Raw genomic sequence first — 27,143 nt, forward strand, 5'->3', positions numbered from 1 at the left:
ATCATATGAATTATGGTAATCTGTATTGACCGATTCGGGTTCGTTGAGGGCAGCAGACATTTTACGGCACAGGGCGCAGCCATAGTGGGTGTATCAGCCGACCCCCCCCCCCCCTGCTCTCCCCCCCCCCCCCCCCCCCCCACCCCGGGCAACATGTTTATCACGCACTTGTAACAAAGGTTCGCGCACTAAGCAAGCATTCGCGCACTCAGTACGAGACGCCAATTGGCTAAAGCAGTTTTTCATTCTGCGCGCGTGCTAATGTCGGGAGAGGGGTGGGGGAGTGCGGAGGAGGGGGGGGGGGGTCGGCTGATACACCCACTATGGCTGCGCCCATGCCAAAAATACACATAGCGCGTCACAGAATCGGTCAATACCATGCTGTCCAAACATAGGGTATAGGTTTTCCACCTCAAATTCGCACCTCTTTCAATCCAATTCCTTAGGCCTATTAAATTGCTGCATTCCATTTAGCAAAATTTAGCGTAGATGACATGTTAAGTATTTCAATTTTATGATTTCTTCATTCAAATTACCTTTAAAATCATTGTAATGAACACATTTTCAACCATAATTCATAAGACAGGCACCATTTCACTATTCGTTCGTTCAATCTAGAGTGATATAGTCCCGTGATCACGTTTGTATGCTGCGCTTGTTCACTCAAATTCATTTTTGGGCATCAAATTTAACATGTTCTGCAGTCAATTTAGCAGACATATTTATGCTTTGGTCCTTTCTTTATTTTCTTTCGTCATAATTATTGTTTTATAAGCATCACAACATTTCAAATTTTGTATTCATTTCAGAGATTTTAGCAACAGGTGGTTGTTGTTTTTTTTTTTATTATTATTATTTTCAATGTGCTTATTGAGTCTCCCAGTCCGAAGATAGTGCATGTGGCTACAACTTATGAAAATCTGGCCGTTGAGCGCTTTACTCCGAGTGTGTCGGCCAGCTCTAGGAAGTCAAGGTTATGATCCTGTTTCTATGATTCTTTCTCTGTCTTCTGGAGATATACGTCTGTATCTAACTTGTGCTTTCATGACTGTAAGAAGATGAAGTTAATCTGTAGCACTGGTATATGTAGGCCTATAATGACACGTGAAAGAAAAGGGGCGTTACAGAACAACAGACTCGAGTTATATGGGGTTTAAAAATATGGTACTTTTACTGCTTTACAGTAACGCTAAATGTTCTCACTTCTTCAACAACAACAAAAAAAAAAGAAAAAGAGAAATAACATGACGTCAATTTGAATGAACATGTCTGGAATTTGACTGCCCATTCGCGAAAATGAATGACTCAAATACCCTTTTCTGCAAGTGATGGCGAATTTGAATGAACGTAGAATACCAGTCAATTTGACTACTCTTTTTCCGAATTCAAAAGCCACATGTGGAAATGTCATAGATCGAAATGCTAAATTGAATGTTTGAAGGTTTTTTTTTTGTGGATAGATTGAATGAACCTTCTATCAATTGGACTGAGAAAAGTGCGAAATTGACCAGGAAAACCTGTATTATAGATGCAGAATTTGACCCGTTGAACCATGTAGATTCGTCATTTTGTTATTTTGTCATTCTGTTTCTGTCTTTAATTGTTACATTTCATCGTACAGTCATTCTAAATAAGTGTATAATAGAACTAATAGTATACCAATCAGTGACGACATTACTCAAAAAAATTGTCAAGAAGGTGAATTCTGAACTGAAACCTCAGCGATATTGTTTTAAATTGTTACAAGTTTACTCGTCGATGTATACTATGAGCTCTTCTGTGTTTATATCATGTACAGATAAACGACAAGTCTATGATATTTATTATGTTTTTGCATATCATTCTGTAATATCCTATATCATGCTGTGTTTTGATATCTTACCTTAATTTTAAAGCGCCTATTCTCTTATCTTATAAAGTAATGTTTACTATCAATGCTATATGTAATTCGTTTATTGGTGTATGATAGTATATGTTTACTTGGTGTATGTTGAAATATGGTCCTTAGGAAAACCCTACTGTGCTTTACCACATGAGAGCAGCTAACATTAGTTGTAGTATCGTCTCAAACTTCAAAAGCTCTTCACATTATCAGAATGAAATGCCAAGAAGCTCCTTGGAAATACCCATCGATTGGAATACATTAAAAAAACTGACCCGCCTGAGAGTACTTTGTGAAAGTAGGCCCTAAAATTATTGTGAAACATCTGTTCAAATTAATAATTCTTGCGTCGAGTTGTTTGTTTGTTTGTTTGTTTGTTTTTTTTGCAACTGAAGCAATTTGCCCTTTATCGACGCAGCATTTGACTTGAATAAATATTGTCCGACTGAGAATCAGAACCAGAATAATTGGTTTTTATTAATGTCAATGAAGGACAAGATGTCGATCAGTTGAAATATATGAAGCAATGTTTGCTTTTCCCTTTATGGGGTTATTTACCATGTCATATCATGTGAGTATGAGCAAATCGTTGAAAAAACAAACAATGAAAGAATATCAAGACGTAGATGCCGTTATCTGTACAGCGCCACCTAACGCCAAACTATTGTCTAGCCATTTGATGAGCTGCAAAATAGCAAACATCATGAGCATGTATACCTTTTAAATGAATTCTTTGAGCATTTTGAACGTTTGGTATAGTAGATGGAGCAGTGAGTGGACTTCATGACGTTTAATGGTCAGTTGACTGTACATGTAAGCTGGAAGACAAACCCTCTTGGAGTATTAACTGACGTAGAGGCGGAATGAATTTTATTGTCCATACTTGAACTATGACAAGTCAGGAATGGTTCACTTGTTCATTGATTCCATTATTGATCGATCATGACTTTCATGTCAATTTTATCTTTCGCCCAGCTCATGCATTGTAACAGTGCACATTGTAACAGTCATCACTATGTGCAACTGTAGCTGAGTATCAAAACATTGTGTCTTATATTGTAGCTCCAAGGTTCTGATGTACATGTATATGGTATTATGTTCTGATATTGTAGTTATCTCATTTTATCATGACAACAATAATGAAGATCTTACATCTTCAAGGTATATCATGATTATTGTTATATTACATCACATAATTAAAGTCACGTAGCGTGAAATCACATTTTGAAGGTATTATAAGTTCTTAGTTTAAAGATATGATTAAGTTCCATGTCAGACACAGAACATTTCTATATGGGAGTGATGTTAGATCAGTTTCACTGTCACATCCGTTGTCTGAGTGATAAACACTTCGTGTTTCACTCCGGTTATACTTGGCATCAGTCAAAGTTTATTGATTTTGTTAAAGTCGTGACATGTTGCCTTATACGATTGAGATTTCGTCACATAATGCAATCGTAAAATACTATAAAGACTATTCATGTTATTAAGATGCATGAGCATATATTATCTTTATCATGTTTACTTATTGCATTTTTCATGCAAGAAATAACATTCTGTATACAACTTACAAAGTGTAATATTCCATCCAATGAACCACCATGTAGACCTACATTGTACCCAGGACATTGTTATGATATCTGTTGATTACAGTTTACATAAATTGAGTATACATCGGAAGGATTTCAGGAAAATTTGTAGCGAAACAGAATTGAGGAAACGTGGAAAGCATTGAAACTAGAAAGAAAGATACAGACAATAAAGCAAACAAAACCCAAACATAATCATCTTCGTTTATCTTTTATGACTGTTGTACCCTATACTACATTGCAAGTCGCGCAAACAAGCAAAGGATTAGCAGGGCTGGCGTATAAAGGATCAACAAAAACACACACAAGAAGACACATAACATTACAAACTCGAGGACACGTGACTGTCATTATGCCTCCTTGACAGATGATTTTCCACTATTTGTGACGTCATCTGTATTTTGCCGGTGGAAAAACAAAACAAACCCAGATGCACTTGTGAGAGAGGTAGACGTGTTTGCGCCACCTCCTCAACAAAGTTTGAGTCAAGGACTGACACCTGCAGAAAACAGTTTCATTTCATGTCATTCCACTTCATGGATATTCGGATCTTAAATGAAAGCAAGGGATTAGTTAACAGAGTGGTGAAGATAAGGGGAATGAGTTTCAGTTTGTCTCCCTCTGAACAAATTAAATTTGTACGTGCGCAATTGCGGATCTACATTTTTAACCGAACTACAATTACAAAGGTAAAATATGTCCGATTTTCCGACATACATGTACACCAGCAGTTGCGATCTTATAAATACCATCATCTGTAATGCTACTGCTGTATAGCCATAATAGTCCTCATAGAACCGTCGGTATTCTCTTGTGTGCATATGCTCTTACCACGCCATTCCTCCGTTCGTCCACTTCCTGATGATGTCGTGCAGTCCATCCTGTTTTCCTTAGTACGTCCCAGCCTGGCCTTCTATATTATGCCTCTCCTTATACACTGTCATCTGAACAAGGCTGTCTGATCGCCGTTTCCAATGTCCATACATAGACAGCTTCCTCTTCCTTAGCTAGGCAAGTGGAACATCTTCTTTTGTTATTCCTACTCCTTGGAGAATCAATGCAATGATCTTCCTATCTCTCCAGCTGACCTGAACCAGGGAGATGGTCCCACCTCCCTGCCTGAACAGAGTGAGACGAAATGAGAAATCATTACCCGCACTCTGATCTTGTTTCATCTACCATTGCAAAAGAAATGAGCAATGGAGCTACCGGTATAGGGTTGATATAGAGCCGAAGTGAAGTGTGCCCGGGAGATAGAAGGAAATATTCTCACACTCATGTTCGATCACAGAAATGCCCAACATTAGTCCACGAACAATGGAAAGGAAAGTATAATCCACTAAAAACCAGTGTCAATGCTACAAAGAGCGCGACACCATAGCAGACAACACGACGCAGATGCAATATGAAGATTATGTTAGCCATCTTTTCAGACTTCAAGAAGAGTAAAATCCAGATATACAGTCAAACCTGTCTATATAGAGACCATCGTATATAGTGACCACTTGCCGTATGCGACCACTAAACACAATTTCCCCAGGAGAAAAGCCATGTTAACGACCTTCTCTATAGCAGCCACGTGTCTACAACGGCCACTTTTTTTGCGGGGCTGTTAGCTAATTTGTTCGGAAGTTTAACAACCTATTCCCTAATGCTTCTGATCGCATGGACTCATCGAATGTGCTGTTGATGTTAGTACACCTGTCAAATGCAACCTCACTGGGCCCCATTTCATTAAAAGTTGATGAAATGGTTATTGTCATGGTAACAACAAAAATTCTGCTTCCTGATTGGCTGTTGCTATTGGAAGTTGACATTCCAGCAAGAGTTGCCATCCTAACATTTTTTTATGAAATAGGGCACAGATGAACGGAAAGGGGAGGAGGAATCGCCCCACCCTCGTCTGCATGTACTGACGGCGAATGATTTAGAAACGTGTTATTTTGTTTGACGAACACCACACATGAATACGAGTTTCAATATTAGGCTGCTAACTGAATTGCATCAACATAGATGCCAAGTTCAAAAAAATTTTATGAGTGAGATTTTCATGACTCAGCATCTCGACACGCGCGCATGTGTGTGAGCGAGGGAGCGAAGCGACTGAGCGAGGGGAGGGTGTGGGGGGGGGGGTGTCCGCCCTCCCACGGTAGGTATCTTTTTCAATTTTTAGCTCTTAATAGTGCAAGCTGGTGTATACTTAAGTGACTATTTTTTACTTATTTTGACAGACAAGGGTAATATGATTTCAATTGCAACTCGCACTTTAATCCTTTAAGCTATGCTCCAAATGCGTGAGAAAAATGGGTGTCATGCGTGAGATCGTGAGACAGACCCTAAATGCTTGAGTCTCACTCACAATGCGTGAGACTTGGTAGCTCTGCATCAAAGGAACATAAAAAATATATTATCCATGCGAGATACTTGCCAAATACAAATTTGCACGTTATCAGTGTAACCGCAAACGGGTGTAGTGTTATTGTATTGTCGTTGCAATTTTAGAAACTGATATAGAAATCAACAGAGACACTCGTGCTAGCTGAAATTACCAAGAAAGTTTGAATATAGTTCATAGATTATGTCAATTCTGTATTTATACTTTGCTAATATCACTGGTCCTATGTATGGATAAGTAAACTGATTGTACTCAATTCATCGGATGTCAGAAACTCATAATAAACGCACGAACCGGAGAAATTTCGAGCCGAGCCGAATCTTTGTCAGTGTTTGTGGTCAAGCGTTTCTCCATAGGAGTGTATTGCCCTATAATCATCGTCTCGTTTCGGCGCACGGGGGGGGGGGGGGGGGGGGGGGGGGGAATTCAGGACCTGGACAATTTTGTGTACATGATTATATTAAAGTGAATTCATAACTCGCTCCAGTCACGGAATAATAATCATTTATGTAATGGAAACAAAAACCATTCACAGCATTTATTCAAAATTCAGAATGCATTAAAACTGCAATGCAGCATAATACATAACAGGGGAAAGGGCAACTATAGAGCAAGCAAACAAACAAATAAACAAACTATGGCACTCGACTGATATGAGAATCACAAATAATCATAAAGCATGCATAGGCGAGGACATGGATTTTCTTAATGACTTTCTATGTGTGTTCGTTTTTATTTTGCTACTTTTACTATAGTCTGTTGAGACCATCTTACAACACTGCCCATAACAAATCTGAATTGCAATTAAAGATAATAGTCTTACTGCTGAGCATATACGCACTCTAGCTATCTTGGGGCATGGGTGGTGTCACATTTCCCTGACTGAAGGTTGTCTTGATTTTTTTTTAAAACCCTTCTAACCCTTGTATACTTGGAGCACTCCCTTGCACATCCAAAGGCTTGTATGTAATATGGGGACATTTGTACACGCAGGGAGATGTCCCCTCCCTGGTGGTAAATGCAACGATTATCATGTCATCGAAACACAAAGGATCACTGAGGATGACAATCCTGTTGAATGCTGTCTTCAATACAGAGGATGTCTGGAATATTTGATGACAATAGGACATGGACAAATCTAGAGCAGAAGTGAGTTCAAACTTTTCGAAGAATTCTGGAAGTAACGCAGATTAAAACACGGTACTAAACTAAATTTATATTTATTTGCAGATCGACCTGATCGCATTAACAAACAATGCAAAGCGTTATCAGCATCGAAAAATCGTTAGTACAATGAATAGTATCGATCAATAATATCTCAATGTGGTCAGTACGTATCTTCAACGACACCTGCCAATCTTATGAAACTTGTGATCTTGATTCGAGTTGAGGCTGAAATAATATTCAACCTCCACTATTATCATTAATATCAGTAACAGATAGTTGTTATAGAGGCTGCTTATGGAGTCAGCCATACTTGGGCATTTCCACAGTAAATGGGTACTTTTTGGGGATGTCTCTTCATTTTCTGTTTCCAATATGCAGTATACCCCCAAATACAATCTGAAGAACGCTTCAATGAGAGATAACGTTCTCCCAGAATTGCTTCAAACAAGCAATTTATTAAAATTTATGCCAAAATGAAACATTTTGGGTGAACACGTGTAACGCAGGACAGAAATCTATGTACTAACATTATGAAGGCCAAATCATGAATGCTAACTGAAATTTTGCTGTTTTTCAATTGAATGGTTTAATTGTGATGAGAGAATATAATAACAGCTGTGAAATTCTATTGAAAATTGTGTTTTATGCCATTTCTAGACTTATAGTGGGGAACGCGTTCAGCCAAAATTTTTCATTTTGGCATAAATTTTAACAGATTGCTTGTTTGAAACAATTTTGGGGCAAATTTATATCTCATTGAAGTGATCTAGAAGATAAGATTGTATTAAGGGGTATACATGCACATAGGAAACAGAAATATGAAGAGCTTGCAACCAAAAGGCACTAAATCCATTGAAAATGATGGATTTAGCGCCTTTTGGAAGCAAGCTCTTCATAATAGAGACATCACTGAAAAGCCATCCATTTACTGTGGAAATGCCCACTTGGTTGTCTATTATAACCAACATAATGTCAAAAGATCTTCGTGCTCTGTAAACGCCAATGAGATTTCAATACATTTTAAAGTGAGTATTGAATATTCATGTGATTCGTTTATATAATACTTTGTATAGAGCAGAGCCAGTCACACAGAACTCTTATTCTGTGGCCAGTCATAATGAAATGGAATAAAATCAGATTGAAGTATCTTTGTACTGTTATTTTCTTCCTGTTAGCTTCCTCGCTCCCCCCTCTTCCATATACTATAAATATATTGCAGTCTGTTGTTTTTTTCTCAATCTAAACTGCAGATAGCTTGAAGTTAGAATTTTGAATGCGATATGAAAATGAAAATATATCAAGAATCATGATTGAGAGAGAAAATAAGGATCTACAAATCTCTGTGTCTTTAGATTTACGCTGATCCCATAGCACTCAGTCGCGCGTAATGCAATGAATGTACAGTATAATCGGTCAACCGCTCAGTTTGTAAACGTACAGTGTGTGCGACGACATGCCGTACGTTCTATTCAACACACACTGGTACTGCAAAACACACTGTACTAATCCGATCACCTGCTTTTAGACGTCGGAGAAAATCACGGAACTCATTCAACATGGTAAGAATTTCTGCGATTTTCGTATCATTTGATGTGAAAATCTCACAATTATGTCACCACTGTACCTAATTTGTATCTTTCTCTTTTCATTTACAGTCCGTCACAGAGGAACAACTCTCAGGTAAGTGTTTTTTGTACGTTCGTGTGTACGAGCTTGCATCGAATTCCGATCCACTGACACACGCCGTTTCATTGTCACGGGCAGTGGGCCGCCCCCCCCCGTTGGCTGCGAGTTGTGAACCCCTGCCCATCCAGTTTTTAGATTTGCGAGAACTTTACTACGAAATGCGTGATCATGATTTCGCCAAAACCTTATATTCTCTCAGCAACGCTTTCTTCATGAATACTAGTTCTCGACAAGAGACATTCCTTCCTCAAACGTAGATTTAGCGCAGGGTTTTTCTCTCTCAATGTCGGAAGAGTAAGGGCGTTGTCAGTGGTTAGCCAGCCAGCATTCTTCGCGTTCGGTCGTGTACGTCGGCGGCATGTCGGCATTTCGATGCATACATACGATACATACAGCATGTTGTCTGACACTTCCGGTTTCTTGCCATTGTATGAATTGATATGCTAAAGACATTAAAAAAACCTAACTGTGTGTATTTCCACTCATTACAAGTAAGAATCAATCCCCTCGAGTGAGCAGTATAAATATACTGGCAACATTCAGTGAAATTTCAATTGAAATGGTGAAAAAAGTATGTGTGTCTTGATCTAGTAGTATACTTGGGTGACCCGCACCTCGTCATAGTTAATGTTTGCGCATATTTGAATCACATTTTGCCACTGAAATTCTTTGAAATCCATCTCACATACAGGAAAAATGCTGAAAATTCCAATGGAATCACAAGTTCACTGATCGATATCGAAAATTTGCAACTATCGTCGTCAAACGCGAACGATGCGAAAAAGTTGCGCGCTAAGGAAGGGGCCCGCAACTCGTCACCCGCGCTCCCATAGACAAAGCACGTAAAAGACGTGTGCGGGTGACCGTGATGCTCCCATAGACATACACGTAAAAGATGCGTGCGGGGACAGTGGTGATACTTATAACACGTATTCCGATTAAATTTCAGATTTTCGCGAAAAACTGTTCGGTTTTCACCACAATTTGCTTGGTTGTGGTAGCCCTGCCAAGTTTCAAGCTTACTGAACACATTCCCGGGCATAAATTTTTGTTTAGTGCGCTTAAAACAATTTTAAGTGGGGTGACGGTATTCGGGCCCCTGACGAGGTGCGGGCACCTCGCTATACCTGGTACTCTGTCTGATTTAGAGTAATCACGTCAGCATGGACAGGTGGTCAGTGGGTCTTAATACTGGGTCACACATAAATCCTCAAAGAAAGATGTTGGTACGACTGTCCTGATGTTTAATGAAATCAATATTAGGAAACTTACTACTCTTCAAATGCAAGTCAGCTCTCTTCAAATGCCAGTCAACTTGCAAAATACAAGCTAATCTGTGTCACATGACACCAATTGTAATAAGCAATATTCCTAAAAGTGTCTAAGACTGAAGAAAGTTGTCTCTTTCATACATTTAGACTGTAGATCATAGTTTCATCTTTGTACACACACACTAACTCACATGATAAAATATCCTGCACCAGAGACATCACGGCCATAAGACTGATACTAAGTGATAGTGATACAGCTACAACTTCTACAGAGGATGTTGTTTTAGATAACACTGTGACATTCAAAGAGTTCAATCTTTCCCACTGCTGGCCTGACTCGATTGTGATCAACATTTGCTTTCCTGTGTCCCTGATTATATTTAACCCGTTCTCCAAGAACCTTGAATGCTCCCAAATCAAATGAGATTCTTTTTGCCCTTCAACAAAGAATGGACAGGTTGATAATCCACCAGTGTGAAAGCAGTCAAGCAGTGTATGCATCCCCTTTCCATGGTCAACTGCATATATGTGCCATCAAACAATGCAAAATATCGATCGAACGTTAGATATGAATAAAGCGTGCACTGATTGGCTCGCAAATTCTTACACACTGTGAGTATAAGGGCACCCAACAAATGGGGTCAAAATCTAATGAGCTCAGCCTTGATTGCTACATACATCTTCATACGAGTTTTGTAGCAAAACAAGCGCACTACTACTGTGTATGTTGGAAAAGGTAAATTAGACAAAAATACATACACAGTTTTGATACAGAAAAAGAACAGCTACCGGGTAAGATTCTAGAAGAAACTCGTCTTTCTGGTCAGCATAACACAAATAAACATGAATTTAGGCCACGAATACAGACACTCTTGTTGACATTTTGGAAACCCGGTACCGGGTATACCAGGTTACAGTATACACTTGTATTATATGAGTTGATGCTATGGGATCCTGGTACACCAGGTTCCCGTAAGGAACGTGTTGAAACAACTTTTCGTAATTCTGTTAATATGTATATCATTGCAAATTTGGTGACAGTGAGTCCTGTAATAAGGCATCCCCAATTGGTAGCAAAAAAAAAAAAAAAGAAAGAAAAAAGTTCTCTCAATCACTTGACTGTTAGACATAATTTTCATCCCCGGCCCAGATTTCATACATGATACACTGTCTGTAACGTCCCAGTATGCATACATGTAGAATGAAAGCACATATGGATAGTAAGTGTGAAGCATATTTTTGGCTTACAATGTATTACATTCACCAAGGGAGGAGGCTATGTTTTTGTTACCGTTGGTTTGTTTGTTTGTGTGCAAAATAACTCAAAAAGTTGTGAATGATTTGGATGAAACTTACAGGAAAGGTTGAAAATGACAAGTAAGAGATGATGAAATTTTGGCTGTGATCCGGCAGTTTTTGTGCATTTTATGAAGGATTTTTGATATTTCAGCAGGGAATTCAAGCTCTGCATTCTTGAGGTTTTTATACGGTACGTGCACTAAAGTGCATGCTCTAGTTTCTGCTAGGGCGCAGCTGGAAGTTAATGACATAAAAAGAGGCTTCTACATATTTGGAAATTGGGCAACTTTCAGCTTGCATACTTATGGGTGGGTGGAAATCACTGGTCTCTATATGGAAGAACAAGATCATTAGCTGCTTGGTGGAGGTCTGTGCTCTCAGAGTGCTTCTGTAGTTTCTTCTTGAAATTATCAAGTGTTTATGTGTGAAGTAACTTCGCTGGGATACAATACCAGAATTTGGGGGCAAAATAAAAAAAAAGGATAATCAATGTAAACTAGATTTGAAGACTTGAAGATGTGGTTGTCGTGAGGAGCGAATGGGAATAATTGCTCCATTGTAGGTACAGTCGAGATTACAAATTGTGTGCCTGTGTTGGGCAGTGGTGCTTCTATTGTATATTTCCAGCTTGACAGTAAATCAGCAGTAAGGAAATGATGCAAAAATATATTCAAGTGATGTCAGAAAAGGCCGTCTATGTAAAATGTCAAACTTATTGCTCGCAGTCCTGTGAATGCTGTCTTCTAGGGCACTTCTTCATAGCGCTAGATTGATCAAAACTGAGCTGATATGGTCTAAAGTATTTTACTGCAGTTTTGTGACCTCTGGGTAACTTTCGCATACCAGAAATCAGGGATGTGGCCTACTAATGTGGAAACAGGATCCCAACTGTCTGACCTTTTTTTGGTTGCCCCGCTGTGATGCAGCTGAGTTTGAGACTATGGTTTTTGTTTCGTTGTATTTATCAGCACCCCCCCCCCCTTCAAGCTATCTCGTCACAAATTTTATAACACTTACACATGTAATTGTTGTAGTCCAGACTAGGCATTAAGCCTTGCTGTGTAGCATTATTATCTTCAGGAAGGAAAGGAACAGAATAAAGGTCTCAGGTTCACATCATAAATAGTAGTATAGGTGGCATGTACTTCCTTACACTTTTGTGAGTACCTGGTACGATATGTATCAGGGGCGGATCCAGAAATTCCGTAAAGGGGAGGCACCTTTACAAAATAATAGGGGGCGCACATGCCCCCATCCATTTTTTTCTTTTATTTCTTTTGTTTTAACAAAAAATAAAGAGGGGCGTGCACCCCCCTATGGATCCGCCACTGTGTATGTTGAACCTTCGCCAGATAATGACTTAGAACATTTTGCAAGATGCAGTGGTAGTCATAGAAGGGCCTGGATAGTGGAAGAGGAGATCATGTAATGATCCAACCCACTAAATTTGAGATTGACGACATTTAAAAACAAATCAAGAGGACCACCAAAGTAACCAACCTTAAACTAATTACACTGAACAAGGATGATGACATAGGAGGTTCACATATTTCAGAAATGTAGCAGTGTAATTCCATTACAAATCTGCTTGCTTGCGAATTCACCTGTGTATAATCTATGCATGCCTTCTACTTTTGTTCTGCTTCCTTGAGCCCCAACTCATGCATTCTTTTGGTGAATCTGCCATGTCATCATCCTTGTTCATTGCAATTTGTTCTAAATTTTGAAAATATTCTTATTCTTCATCCCAATTATCACTAATTCTGAGACTTTGTCCTCAGTGTAACTAATTTATAGTTGTTCAAATGTAAAAATCTGAAAATCACCCGGAGGTCTCCTTTAAGAGAAGGAGTTTCGCATGTTTTTATTTCTGCGGAATTAAGATATCAAGTACAGGAGCATATGGCAAGCAAAGATATTTGCGTGCTTTTATTTTTGCGCTATTTTCTGGTTGCGCGAAATGCGCGAAAATTTGAACACCGCAAAAATTTCCACTTTGACAGTATTACCCAATTTAATCTGACAGTATTACCCAATTTAATCTTTAAATGTTTGAGTTCAGTTCAACCAGTTGACATTTTACATTGTACATACTGGTACACTATGTATATTGTAGTTTCCATATTGGTCTGGAAAGAACCTCGGGAGAGTGGTACATAAGGAAATAAGGTGACCGAGGGGTTAAACGTGGAATGTTATCCCAAGATCTCATGGAGAGTGAATGGAGATTATCTGGATTTTGTCATGTGAAATCAAGGTTGTGCTATCCCTGGAAGTCTTCAAATTAGTTGTAAGTGATCTTGTGCAATCTTACACCTAAGGAAGATCAATTCTGTGGAAGGCCAGCACTTCAGAAGTTCCCCCTAGACTACAAACATGACATCATTCTGACAACAGAACAAAGTTCAGTTGCAGTCAAGAGTAGGCCCTTTGTGTCAACAATAAAAGAAGTTTTTGCTTGTAGTCAAAGGTAATTTGATTCATGAAAATTAGCTATGTAACTGCTCCGGTTATTGAAAGCACAGTAGACAAGCAAGAAAACTAAAAAATGGCATCAGAGGTATTTGATTTGAATATCGTGAGATAATTTAATTGGCCCATCCGCAAAATTAAATTTGCTCATAACAGAGAGCTACTGTAATTGCCCTTGAAAAGTATTCACAGTTTGGCTGATGGCACATGTGGTATGAACTGATATTCAGTGTATAATCAAAGTTAATTTTTACAATTCAGAAGGGTACATGTATAATGTATGAGTGCAGGTCAGTAATGAAATGTCAGAAATCCCAAAGTGTATTACAGAAAGTGAATAAAAGATGGTTATTGTGATTGCAAGGTAGTACATACATTGTTTGTAAATCTCACATCAAACTTTTTTTTTTTCATTTTTTTTCTTTGCTGTTTTGCTATTTACATTGCAGACATTGTTACGCATTTTCCCTCCATAAAGAGCTTAATAGGACTTTGAATTCATAATTAAGATAGCTTTTTGATTGCATATATATCTCATGTGACATGTTGTCAAATTCAATAGGAGTCCACAGCCAAATGCCGTTTTTTTCTGTAATTTTCCACAAATTACTGTCATCGATGTCAACCATGTTTTCTCATAGCATTTTTGAAATTTATTAACTCAGTGTTAGGATATCCTACATACAATTTATGTCATTTAGTTATTGATTTTCTGTTAATTGTACATTTCCCCTTGAATAACCGTAGTTTGAAAGAGGATGTAATTCAGTTTTCTGTGCCTTTCATAAAAGTAAAGTGGTAGGTCTAAAACTGACTGGAGCTTTGAGAGATACAATGTAATGTATGACTGTTTGTGCATCGGTGTAGTACCAAAAAAGCTTGGCATGGCACAAGCATAATAAGATCTCGTGACATGATTTCATATTCCTAATTGGATTCAATACTCTGCTGTGTGGTATTATCCAATTTGCCAGAATGCGATGGACTGGAGTTGTATAGGACGATCTTGCATTCTTGTGTAAGAGGAGGAAGTATTGTGAGTTTTCAGGCAGAATCTCAATCCACTATTATGAATTAGTGATGAATGAATGAATGTTGGCACAGCTAATGGAGGTTTTCTGTAGGATTGGTACACAGAGACACGAGATGATAGGTTTGGAGCATCTACATACACACCAACAATGTGGTAGGAATAGAAGAGAAGGTTATTTTATTTTTCTAAACTGCATCAGTGTTGAGATAGCAAACATGTTTTTGTGAACTAACTGGTCCAGAGTACCAGCATCAGCACCAGTGGCCTAGAAGTATATCATGTTATAGGATGACACCAAAACAGAAACTTGGTACTTCTCTCTACTGTCCATGCTGGTAGTATGGAGCAGCAATTTACCATTATGTATAAATCTGTTATCCATACCCGGAACAAGCTATTCCGATGAAGTTTCACCGAAACCTTATATTTAGAAGGGGGGGGGGGGGGGGGGAGGGGGGAGAAGAAGCCCCACAATGCACAGACACAATGATGGTTTTACTGTGTATACTGACATTTTTGTGGTGGTTTTATTTCACACATCTAGGCTCTAGAATATGAAAATAACAACATGTAAAAATATTGACAAAAATGAAAACAAACATTTGCCCCATGTGCCCTTTCAGGCCAGCACACAGTGTTGCAGTATCAAGTGACATACCAGTGGTAGGGCTCTGATGCTGCAATACTAGTACTTTTTTCTGAGATATTTGCTCTCATTTCATGCAATGTTGTGACAAAATGGTTCGGTTAAGAAGTCACACTTTCTTTAAATGTTTGTGTGGGGGTTTTGGGGTTTTTTTTGGTGGCAATTGTCAAGATTGAATAAGAAGATCACAAAGCACAACATTAATAATTCATTACAATAGCTAATCAACTACCATTCGCAAAAATGTCTATATATAGGAAAATATGGGCATCATATACAATATCTTAAACCAAAGTGGCACATTTATGACAGTTTTCACAAGTCAAGAAATGTATTTCTAATAAAACATAATTGATAAGTAACTAAAAGTCTGCAGTATTTATTTATTTTTTTGGGGGATATAATGTAAAGTAAACTTTGGATATGTGCGAAGGAGAGATGTCACCTGATACACAAACCTCCATCTCTTTCCAGATTTTTTCGAAGGTCAAGCCCAGATTAATGTCAAAAGACGGCAGATGCTTTGATATATATCACAGTCCATTATCTCCATGAAAAGGAAAGTTCATGCTGTATTCATAAAACATGTAAATCCTCCATCCCTGTGATACATGTGGTCCTGTTATATACAAACTCAAAGCTAGTTTACAGGATGCAATTGTAGTAGAATATATGCAATACACTCTGCTTTAAAGATGCTGTGTACCTTTGGGTGCATTGATTTAAAAAATGTTCAAGTTATCACATTTGATGCATACATGTATGTGTAGGTCAGTTGTTTCACAAAACATCCTACTGTATAAAAATTTTGCAATAAAGCCTAAAATATAAGGAGATGTCAGTATTTTTCTCACTAAACCATAACTGTAGACAGTTTAGTCTAGAAACAATCTTATTAAAACTTTTGTTCACATTTTGTATATTTAACAATACTTAACATTGATTCTGCTGATTAACTTTTTTACTCTGGTTGTTTCTATCCCTAACTCTCATTTCAGAACTATTTTGAAGCACTAAAGCTGGGTTTTGTTTCATCTGCAAATGATGGTAAACAATGTCTATTAGTAACTGGGAGGAATTACAGTTGCTAGAGTTTTACGAAGGGTTTACTGAGGACAAGGACATTGAGAACTGATATACATGTATCCTGGGCCCTGTTTTATGAAGAGTTAAAATTGATTATATAGTTGATTTCAACTGTAAGTCTATGACAGCCTGTGTAGTAAGGAAATTTAAATTAGATTTTATCTTTTGATAAACGGGGCTCATCAGTACAGATGGTGTGTTAAACTTCCATTTCTATACTTCTCTCATCTCTCCTCCTCCTCCTCTTCTTCCTCTCCTTTCTAATTTTTCCCTCTATCCTTCTTCTTCTTCCTCCTCCTTCTTCCTCCTCCTCCTCCCCCCCCCCCCCCCTCCTCCTCATCCTCCTCATCCTCTATCTCATTGTCCTCCTTGCCCATCTCCTCCACAGAGATGCAGGAGTGCTTCAGCCTCTTCGACAAGATAGGTGATGGCAAGATTGACACAGACCAGCTGGGAGAGGTGATGAGGGCCAATGGAGGAAACCCAACCCAGGCTGAGGTTAGGAAGCTCCTACAAGAGTTTGATTCAGGTAAGGTTTGCTTTTTGTCAACACCTCAATGAACCTTTCAGCACCAAAACGTTTCTTGCAGTATCAGCTTCTATGAAATAATGGAATAAGCAACATCCACTTTCTATTTTGCATAAGTGGAGACAAATTGGATGAGTGTTAAATTGACACTATCCTGCTGAACAGGGGCATATGGGGATCATATGAACCGCTTAAAAGGCACACACAGACATACACACACTCTCATTCACAGTCTCACACATAAGGGCAGCTGTGGCCTCTTTGGGTGTGAAAATGTTAATGTTGTTGAACTCGTCTTATGATTCCTAGGGCTTATGAAAGGAATGGCCATGCCTTTATTATTGTTATTATTATTATTATTGTTGCAACTGATTGACAAATTGCCCTACATCGACGTAAATAAGCACTGAATTGATCAGTGTCTTGTAGTAGCCATGATAAAAAATTCATGGGCGTACATACTCGAGCAGGATTTGAACCTACATCAGGAGGTCGTAGGTTCAAATCCTGCTCGAGTATGTACGCCCATGAATTTTTTATCATGGCTACTACAAGACACTGATCAATTCAGTGCTTATTTACGTCGATGTAGGGCAATTTGTCAATCAGTTGCAATGAAAACATCTCGACGGAAGAAAATCATGAATTTGAATAACAAAGCAGTACCTGCTGCATGCTATAAGGATTAGAACCAACACTTGCTTTCGGGCGAAAGCTCGGTGGTCTAGTGGAGATGACGCCTGTTCGGTGATCAGGAGGTCGTAGTTCAAATCCTGCTCGAGTATGTACGCCCATGAATTTTTTATCATGGCTACTACAAGACACTGATCAATTCAGTGCTTATTTACGTCGATGTAGGGCAATTTGTCAATCAGTTGCAATGAAAACATCTCGACGGAAGAAAATCATGAATTTGAATAACAAAGCAGTACCTGCTGCATGCTATAAGGATTAGAACCAACACTTGCTTTCGGGCGAAAGCTCGGTGGTCTAGTGGAGATGACGCCTGTACGGTGATCAGGAGGTCGTAGGTTCAAATCCTGCTCGAGTATGTACGCCCATGAATTTTTTATCATGGCTACTACAAGACACTGATCAATTCAGTGCTTATTTACGTCGATGTAGGGCAATTTGTCAATCAGTTGCAATGAAAACATCTCGACGGAAGAAAATCATGAATTTGAATAACAAAGCAGTACCTGCTGCATGCTATAAGGATTAGAACCAACACTTGCTTTCGGGCGAAAGCTCGGTGGTCTAGTGGAGATGACGCCTGTTCGGTGATCAGGAGGTCGTAGGTTCAAATCCTGCTCGAGTATGTACGCCCATGAATTTTTTATCATGGCTACTACTAGACACTGATCAATTCAGTGCTTATTTACGTCGATGTAGGGCAATTTGTCAATCAGTTGCAATGAAAACATCTCGACGGAAGAAAATCATGAATTTGAATAACAAAGCAGTACCTGCTGCATGCTATAAGGATTAGAACCAACACTTGCTTTCGGGCGAAAGCTCGGTGGTCTAGTGGAGATGACGCCTGTTCGGTGATCAGGAGGTCGTAGGTTCAAATCCTGCTCGAGTATGTACGCCCATGAATTTTTTATCATGGCTACTACAAGACACTGATCAATTCAGTGCTTATTTACGTCGATGTAGGGCAATTTGTCAATCAGTTGCAATGAAAACATCTCGACGGAAGAAAATCATGAATTTGAATTATTATTGTTGTTGTTATTATTATTATTATTATTATTATTATTATTATTATTATTATTATTATTATTATTATTATTATTATTTTCATCATCATCATTTCTTTGTTAACCTCCTAGTCTGCAAGGGCAGCGAAAAGTCAGCCGAGTGACTGTGACTTGTAGACCTCACCACCTATAAGAAGTGTATGAGCCAGTTTTTGTATGTTGACTACTTCACCAGGATTTCTCCCTATTCTTTACAGGTGAAGTGGGATTCATATGTGCATATAGAGTATAACTCCAACACATTGGATAGATGGCATTAGGCCTCTATAGAAGACTCCAAGACACTGAGGTTTAGGGTCTGACATGCTGTGTGAACTTCTGTTGTTGATAAACCTACATGAGGCCCATATCACAGTAGGCTGATGTTAACATCCACAGAAGCCTTCTTGCACTGCTACCTGTAGATATCATGAGTCTGCTTGATAATTCAGATTACCACAGGGATTCCTCTCTCCTGAGTTGTGTTTCATGATCGAAATGAGGACTGTTCAATCCCTTGTACAGAAAATAGATGTGAAGCCGATTAGCTGTATGCAGGGTAGTGCCCAACCTCTATGTGCTTTCAAGCCTGGAATGTTTGCATAAAGTGTGCTGCAGTCTTGATTGTATGGATAAAGGCTATCATTGGTTTAATCTAAAGCTACTAGTTCTATTCAGTGGTAGTTTTGGTATGTCACTCTAACTGGATTCGCTACTGTGGGCCTCATCTAGGGATCACAAGAAACACAATTTGTGGTTGTTGTTTTTTTCACTGAAGTTAGATGATTTTTTTATTTCTTTAATACATTCACAGAAGGTGCAGCTAATGGTACTTGTTCAGTAGGATGAGTGCTTTCATTCTATTACAAGGCAAAGAGTTTGGTAGTCCAGAATGGTAACATATAAATGCTCGTTATAGAAATCCCTAAATAGAGGATTTGTCATTTGTCATATCATAATGCAATGAAGTGATGTGGTTGGCTGTATATCTAGTATTGCATGTACACCTTTATATATTTATGTAATGTATTGGCTAGATGGTGCTATTTGCCTTGTAGAAGTTAATGCCTTCATCAATGTGTTAATTTGCTGTTCACACTTCACAAGTTCACTGTATATAACTAGTAACAAGCTGAAGTGTTTATGGTAAGCCAGTCATATACAGCGTATCAGGGCAATTACCCCCCCCCCCCCCCCCCCCTAGTTAAGTGAGTAAAGATTAGGATTAGGGGTAGGTTTAGGGTATGGAGTTTGGGTAAGGGTTAGGGTTAGGATTATGTTCAGGATTAGGGTTAGGGTCAGGGGAAGGGTCTGGGGTCATTGCCCAGGGAGTAATTGCCCTAGACCCATATAAGTCAGATTCAATGTCAAAATCAAGAGAATTATAGGAAGCAAGACATGATTAAAGCCAGCTAGAAGCTGAATGGATAGAAAGTGAGTGCCATGTCATCAGATTCCTTGCAGACTTGTCATTTCGGGATTATTCTGATATCCTGGTAAATCCACTCCCCCTCTTCACTACCCTCCCCTCTCCTCCTGCCCCTCCCCTCTCCCTTCACCCCTTACTGTTCCCTCTTTAATTCCTTCCCTCCTCCTCCTCCACCAGGGCATAGAATCAGCTTTGAGGAGTTCCTCCCCATCATGACAGCCACCATCAAGAAGAAGGAACAGGGTACTATGGATGAGTTTGTGGAAGGCCTTCGCGTCTTTGACAAGGACAGTAGCGGCCTCATCAACTCGGCTGAACTGCGACATGTCATGACAAGTTTGGGTAAATAATTATGTTTTGATACAATGTTTCAATGAGTAAATGAACTTTGGTGCGAGATGATGGCTTATATTTCCTACCTAGCTCCCCCCCCCCCCCCAATGTTTGCACATTTTGTGACAAACCCTCCATCAGGCTGTTTTATGACAGTGTAATGTAGTATATCAGGAAGTTTGATGTCCTGATGGAGGAAGTGTAGGAAATTTAAAGGTACAAACCCCATGATATCTAGCCGTCCCATTTAAATTTCCTTCTACTGTCTACACCATATATTTAGTGAGTCTAAATTTTCGCAAATCGAGACTTCCTGACAATTTCCGAGTGGTTAAATTCACGATCGTGGAGTCTTGTACTGAACGGAGACATGTATACGCGTACGTCACATTCGTATCGGGATCAGAGTCAATATTTTCGCGTGGTTTTGATTTCGAGAATAGCAACAGAATCACAAAATTTGCGAAAATAAAAACATTGCGAAATATTCATGTATACAGTTTATCTGGACAGCTCCTTCACATTGAATATGTTTCTTTGCTCAGTCAGGTATGGGGGGGGATGTGTTGGTCTGATTTATAGTTAAAAGCCTTCAGCCTTTAGTTGTAACACGTACAGTCTACTTTGTCTAAGTCAAATCTGTTTGGACTGAAGAAATAGCTTCAACTTTGAGAAAATTTGACTTATGAGGGATTAAAATCTATAGAATATAAAGAGAAGAGGACTTGAAAAGACCTTTGACTTAGCTGAGTATACAACATATGTGAGGTCCACTTAAGCAAGGTCGATTGTATTCCTAGCCCTGTCAAACTTGAATCTACTTTCATGGTAGCAAAAAAGGAGAACAACATTATTTGGTATGAGGAGTGTGGGGATGGTCAGAGGTGGAGCTTTTCATAACACAAAGAAGAGTGCTCATTCAAATGAAGAAGGATTCTTTTCAAAGGGATATATATTCACAGAGAAAAACAGCACCATTCGTAGAGTAGACAAAAGCAATTGAGTTTATCGTTGTCATAATTCTCCCCCTCCCAAATCTTTTAGTGCCTAGTGTTGCATTGTGTGATCATGTTTGTATCTACAGGGGAGAAGATGTCTGATGACGAGGTGGACAGTCTCATAGCTGGCTGTGAAGACGCACAAGGACAGGTCAACTATGAAGGTCAGTTATTGATTGAAACATTTGACCGGGCCCCTTTGCTTAAGGGCATTATTTAGCATTTGCAGATGAAACAAAAACCCAGCTATAGTGCTTTAAAATAGTTCTAAAATGTGAGTATGGGATAAAAACAGCCAATGTAAAAATGGTAATCGGTATAATCAATGTTAAATAAGCATTGTTAAATATACAAACTGTAAACAATAATTATAATAAAATTGTTTTTAAATAAACTGTCTACAGTTATGGTTTATTGAGCAAAATAGTGATATCTCCTTATATTTTATGCTTTATTGCAAAATGTATATATAGCAGGGTGTTTTGTGATACATCTGACCTACACATATGCATCAAATGTGATAACCCGAACATTTTTGAAATCACTGCTCCCAGTGGTAAGTAATACCTTTAATAGCAATTAATCAGGGACTCAGGTTTGTTGTATGGAACTTCAATAAATCTAGTCATCATTGGAATTAATGCAGAATTTGTCTCTTTCAAATTTGTGTATCTTTTGTGATTTATTCTACTTATCCGAAAGGGGTCAACTGATCAGATGTTAATTACGTGTATTTGGAATTTCATGCTGAGTTTTTTAGTATTTATTTTAATGCAAAGCATAAGAGTTCACATACAAACATGCATCAAAATTGTAAGGGAAAGCACTTGAATTAACTTGTCAAGTCCCAGAAATCATATTTCTGTGGTTTGGTGCTATGTTTGTTTTGTTTTTATTATGACTTTTACTTGTAATCATTATTGTCCCATATACATTAAGGTAAAGTGAAAAATAATCTTGCATTGTAGCCACATGTGTTACTGTTTGTATCAATTGCAGAATTTTTGAAAAGCCTTGCAAAATATCTAGATGAATTTTGAAATGGCAACATGTTTAAGCAGATTGAAATTCCTGTTGTCTTTCAATTTGGCCATGTTTATTAAATTTCTCATCGTGACTTTCTGCAGATATGATTATGGTAATGGTAAAGTTCTGTCAAATTACAATGTATGTCCAATATTTATGTGACCCTGCATCACAAAACCAGCTAAAAGTTGCCAGACATGAATTTTTAGATAAGGGCAGATTCTGAGAGAGCAGATTCGAAGCTTTAAAATTATGTATACTCAATACAAGTGGACTTTCCTAACCTATCTAAACAATGGAAAGAAAGTACACATTTTGGAAAAGTGTTTACAGAGAAGAGAGGCTTTGAAGTTCAGGGTCTGTTCAAGTACTTCTTCTCACTGAGCTGTGCTCTGTGCTGAATGGGACAAAAACAGGATGTAAAACTGTACCAACCACAGTGAAGGGATTATCAGATTAAAGCTGCCATCTTCCACACCGATTAGGTGTATTCTATTCATGACCGATACCAACTTCAATTGCAGCAGCTCAATCCTTTCTAAAGGTTATTAGAGTTGAAAGAAAGAAGTGTGTGAAGGGTTTTAAAGAAAGAAAAGGGGCCTCTATGATATACCTAGGAAACTATTCTACAAAAAAAAAAGTGTCCAAAAAAACTTCAAAAACACAATCTCCCATTTGTTCTGTGATCCCAAACCTAAGAATTATGTAGAAAGAGAATTGCTCTTTTAAAAAATATAAAAACTGGAGATTGAGTACAGGTTGATGCTTTTCACGTACTTATTTTGAGTCCTCACGTATAACCAGGGCATGCGACTTTTGTTGGTTTTGTGATGCACGGTCACATTTATGTGTAGTCAAACTCAATGGTACCAATTTAGTGATGACAAGTCAAACATTTCTTCCACAAAATTTCCTAAGGACTAGGTGGTTTACAATATTGTCATGGTTGGAAATCCCATTCAGAAATGTTGGTTTAATGGAGATATTTCAGAGGGGTCCAAATATTACCGTGACTGAAGTATTCATGAGACTAGAATATGAATAGACCACAGGAATTTTATAATTCACGCATAACAAGTGATTTGAAATTGTGAGCAAATTATATGGAGATGTGAGATATAGGCTCAAATATGTATCTTTTTTATTATATTTTTTGGCCCACATGGTAGCCCACCTGAAAGAACTATGCGGCCCAGTTGGCCACAGCCTATTGGCTGAGAAGCACGGGAATACAACATGTAACAGAAATGAAATTACAGCTGTATTCTCGTCAAAAATGGAATAGCACACTTACTTTGAGAAGATACACATCATAAATTTGGCTCTTCTGTAGGCCCCAACCCAGTAGATGTGGACAGGTGGAGATATACATCTCTTCCTGAGAAAGAGAGCAAAAAGTGACAGAATTTATTTATCACATGAAAACTACTCACACAATGCCCTCCACGTGGCCTGATGTTCTTGTTGATGTTCAAGAGTTTTTACTCAGTTAAAGCAGTGTATGCACCTACATAGGGAGCAGGACCAGATGTTTAGATATTACACCTAGTAAGACACCACACACACACAAATATACCTGACAAATCGCAATTACACACACACACACACATACATACACACACACAGAGTTTTGTTTTCTCTTATTCTTTATTTGAAATTCATCCAATGATACAGAAATCATATCCACTATGAGACAATTACATAGGCAGAAAATGCATGTATTTGATGCATTGATCCTGCTTGATCACATGACTTCATACATGCCAGGAAAGAAATTATACAAAGAAGTGCAACAAAGTAATCTGGATAACAACAATAACATATATATGATGAACATCTCTTGTCATGGTCCTGATTTAATCCACAAAATGTTGTTTTTCATATCACTCAAATAATGCCAAAATCCAAAATCATAAGAGGTTATTGTTAAATGATTCAATGTGCTCTTGTGGCAAGGTGATTTGAATTGTCATTCTGTCTTTATTTTCACTCTACAGAATTTGTCAAGATGGTCTACAACAACTAGCTTTGCCCAGGGAAGCCATGTTGTGCTGTTCATCACTCATTCCTTTCATCCTATTTCTCTCTGTCAACCAATCCTGGAAGATACAGTGGTCTCTTTAAGACTAGTATAAAGGAATTTCTCCGCAAGTTTGGAAAATGAAAACACATCAGCCCTTCGTTCACCATACGCCACTGTTGTTCGATGGATGAGGGCATGTAGGTGGACGTTTTTGCACCAACTGGATTCTAACAGCACCATGCTGTGCCGTATGTCCTATTTCAATCCCATGTGAGTGAGAGAATTGAGGCGTCATCAAGCTATGGGTGGGACTAGTCAGTGTGAGACAGGGCTGCTTGTACACAGTACTGAGAACATAAAAGGTTAAAGTGTTTGTTCCTGCCGACACAGTGACTACGCTTTTAAATCTTTTCTTTTCTTTTTAAGAAGAATGATATGTGTTTCCATTTGCATGTTTGTTCAAGAGGTCCTGCTTCATTTCCATTCATCAATAATTATTTCATGGTTCATCTTTGTGTTTCAAGAGCAGGTCCAGTGTAAGATGTCCCTTTATGTTGTCTTATTATCAGAGAAAGTCACTGTGAACTGAAAGGTTACAAATGAGTATTTACATTTGCATGTGGCACTGCCTCTAGATTGATCAACTTATTTTTTTTCTCTTTTTTTTTTGCAATACATCATGAAGATTATTTACATAGTTGGTCACAGTGTTGTCACTCCTGTATCTGTGACAAGAACTTATGTTAGAATCCATTGGAGTACAAGTAGCGACTAGTCTCCCAAGAAGTGTACAAGTGCTTTCTTGTTTGTTTGTTTGTTTTTTTCCATTCAAAAACAGTCCAACATCAGTGAGCGATGATGTATGAATGCACATCAAGTACATTATTCACTGCACAGATACAATCCACATGTCCTAACAGAATAAGATGGTTGATCTTGAAGGCAGCAGCTAACACTACTTTCTGTGACTTGATGCAAAGGGCCTTGTTTTTCCTGTGCTGTGGAGTCAGATCCGTGTTCTGTCTCATACAAGACTCCCCGAGAAAACTGCATTCCAGGTTCTTATCTTCTGTACTTGTACGATATAATTTTTATCTGCCATTCATCCTGCATATTCTTCTTCTACATCTGCTCTGTGTTACTAAATTTTTTGTATTTATATTGATCCATTTTAAGCTTGGATGGCTTATTTTCTTTCTGCTGTTACTGAAGCTGGAGTTTCACAAATTCTCCTTAAAAAAAAAGAAGAAAAGTGTAATCTAGTAGTGCTTCCAAATTAATGACAGCAGTATACACTGGCTCTCATATCCCACATATAGTATTGCAGATCAAAAGCACATTCTGTGAGATGTGATGTCACAAAGAATAATGATGAAGTGATCGCGTGATTTTTGCTTTTTAGGTAACAATTTTATATGCAAACTGTCTCTGGGTGTAAGCATTTTAGAAATTCATATTTCAGCAAGATTTATTTCTCTTTTTCATTTTGTCTTTTTTTCTGTGGCATTATTAGTCCACTGCTATTTAAACCAAAAATATGTACAAGTGTGTTTTGATAATTCTGCATTTTATGTAATGCAAAGATTATGTAGGGCACATTGGTATGCGGGCATAGGTTTAGCTATTTATACAAGTTAGGTACAAGCATATTTTATGTCACCTTTTCACATACAATTTGTACGTTTGGTAATCTATATGGCTTTAGAAGTGGCAGACAAACATCATGGACAAAAGCGATGATTTTAAACACAAAGAATATACCTTTCTGGAACTTACATTTTCATCAGATGAGTGATATACAATGTATTTAGAAATTTAAACAAAATGTACAATATTTACCCGTGGTAACCTTTGTAGTTATGGCAAGGCTCCCCTGTGTTGATTCAATTGCATGTTCAAAAAGAAATCTAATTTGCATGGATTGTAGTGTCGCTACACTCCTACAACTCCTTTATTTTTCATTTGTAATGAGAATGCAGGAATAATTTTTCATTTGTAATTAGAATGCAGGAATAGCCTTTGCCAACTCTCATCTTGCTAACATCCCTCATTTTCTAGACATTACCCAGACGATTTGAACCTGTATTTATATGTCCTTGGTTTGGTAAACTTCAACATTACACTTTTGAGTCAGTCAGTCAGTCATTATCATGAGTAAATGTAAAATCCAATGCAATTTTGTGAAATATTGTCAATGTTCCAACAACTGCCCTGTATTGCTTTTTTTTTTTTTTTGTGGCTAACATCAAGACAGTATGGATTAAATATCTTGTAGAATATTTGAACATTGATTATTTACAATTAATAAATTACAGTTCCTGTACATTTTCTTTGCTGTCATATTTCTTTTGTTATCATGGCTTTTGTGGTTATCTTAATTTGTTGAAGACATGATCTCTGTTGTGTGGATTTTAACTTCTGATAAATGTGATATATATCTGTATATACTGTGCAACATGATATGCATGTTATATTCTCCAAATAATCTTTTAAAGATTAAAATGTCCAAATGTCAGACATATAAGGACTTAACATCC

At 38.1% G+C, this 27,143-nt stretch overlaps 1 protein-coding gene across 1 annotated transcript; it reads left to right on the forward strand.

The window, feature by feature from the left end:
• The first annotated feature begins 8,490 nt into the window (after window positions 1-8,490).
• On the forward strand, window positions 8,491-26,929 carry LOC139722580 (myosin-2 essential light chain-like). Its single transcript, XM_071633871.1, has 6 exons — window positions 8,491-8,592; window positions 8,689-8,713; window positions 16,915-17,055; window positions 20,404-20,568; window positions 21,644-21,721; window positions 24,581-26,929. The coding sequence occupies exons 1-6, from the start codon at window positions 8,590-8,592 to the stop codon at window positions 24,607-24,609; spliced, it is 441 nt and encodes a 146-aa protein (XP_071489972.1). The 5' UTR covers window positions 8,491-8,589; the 3' UTR covers window positions 24,610-26,929.
• Window positions 26,930-27,143: the final 214 nt, after the last annotated feature.

This window comes from Diadema antillarum, unplaced genomic scaffold (genome assembly GCF_040938485.1).
Source record: "Diadema antillarum isolate AM-2024a unplaced genomic scaffold, OU_Dant_1.0 scf00000167, whole genome shotgun sequence".
NCBI classification, from domain to species: domain Eukaryota; kingdom Metazoa; phylum Echinodermata; class Echinoidea; order Diadematoida; family Diadematidae; genus Diadema; species Diadema antillarum.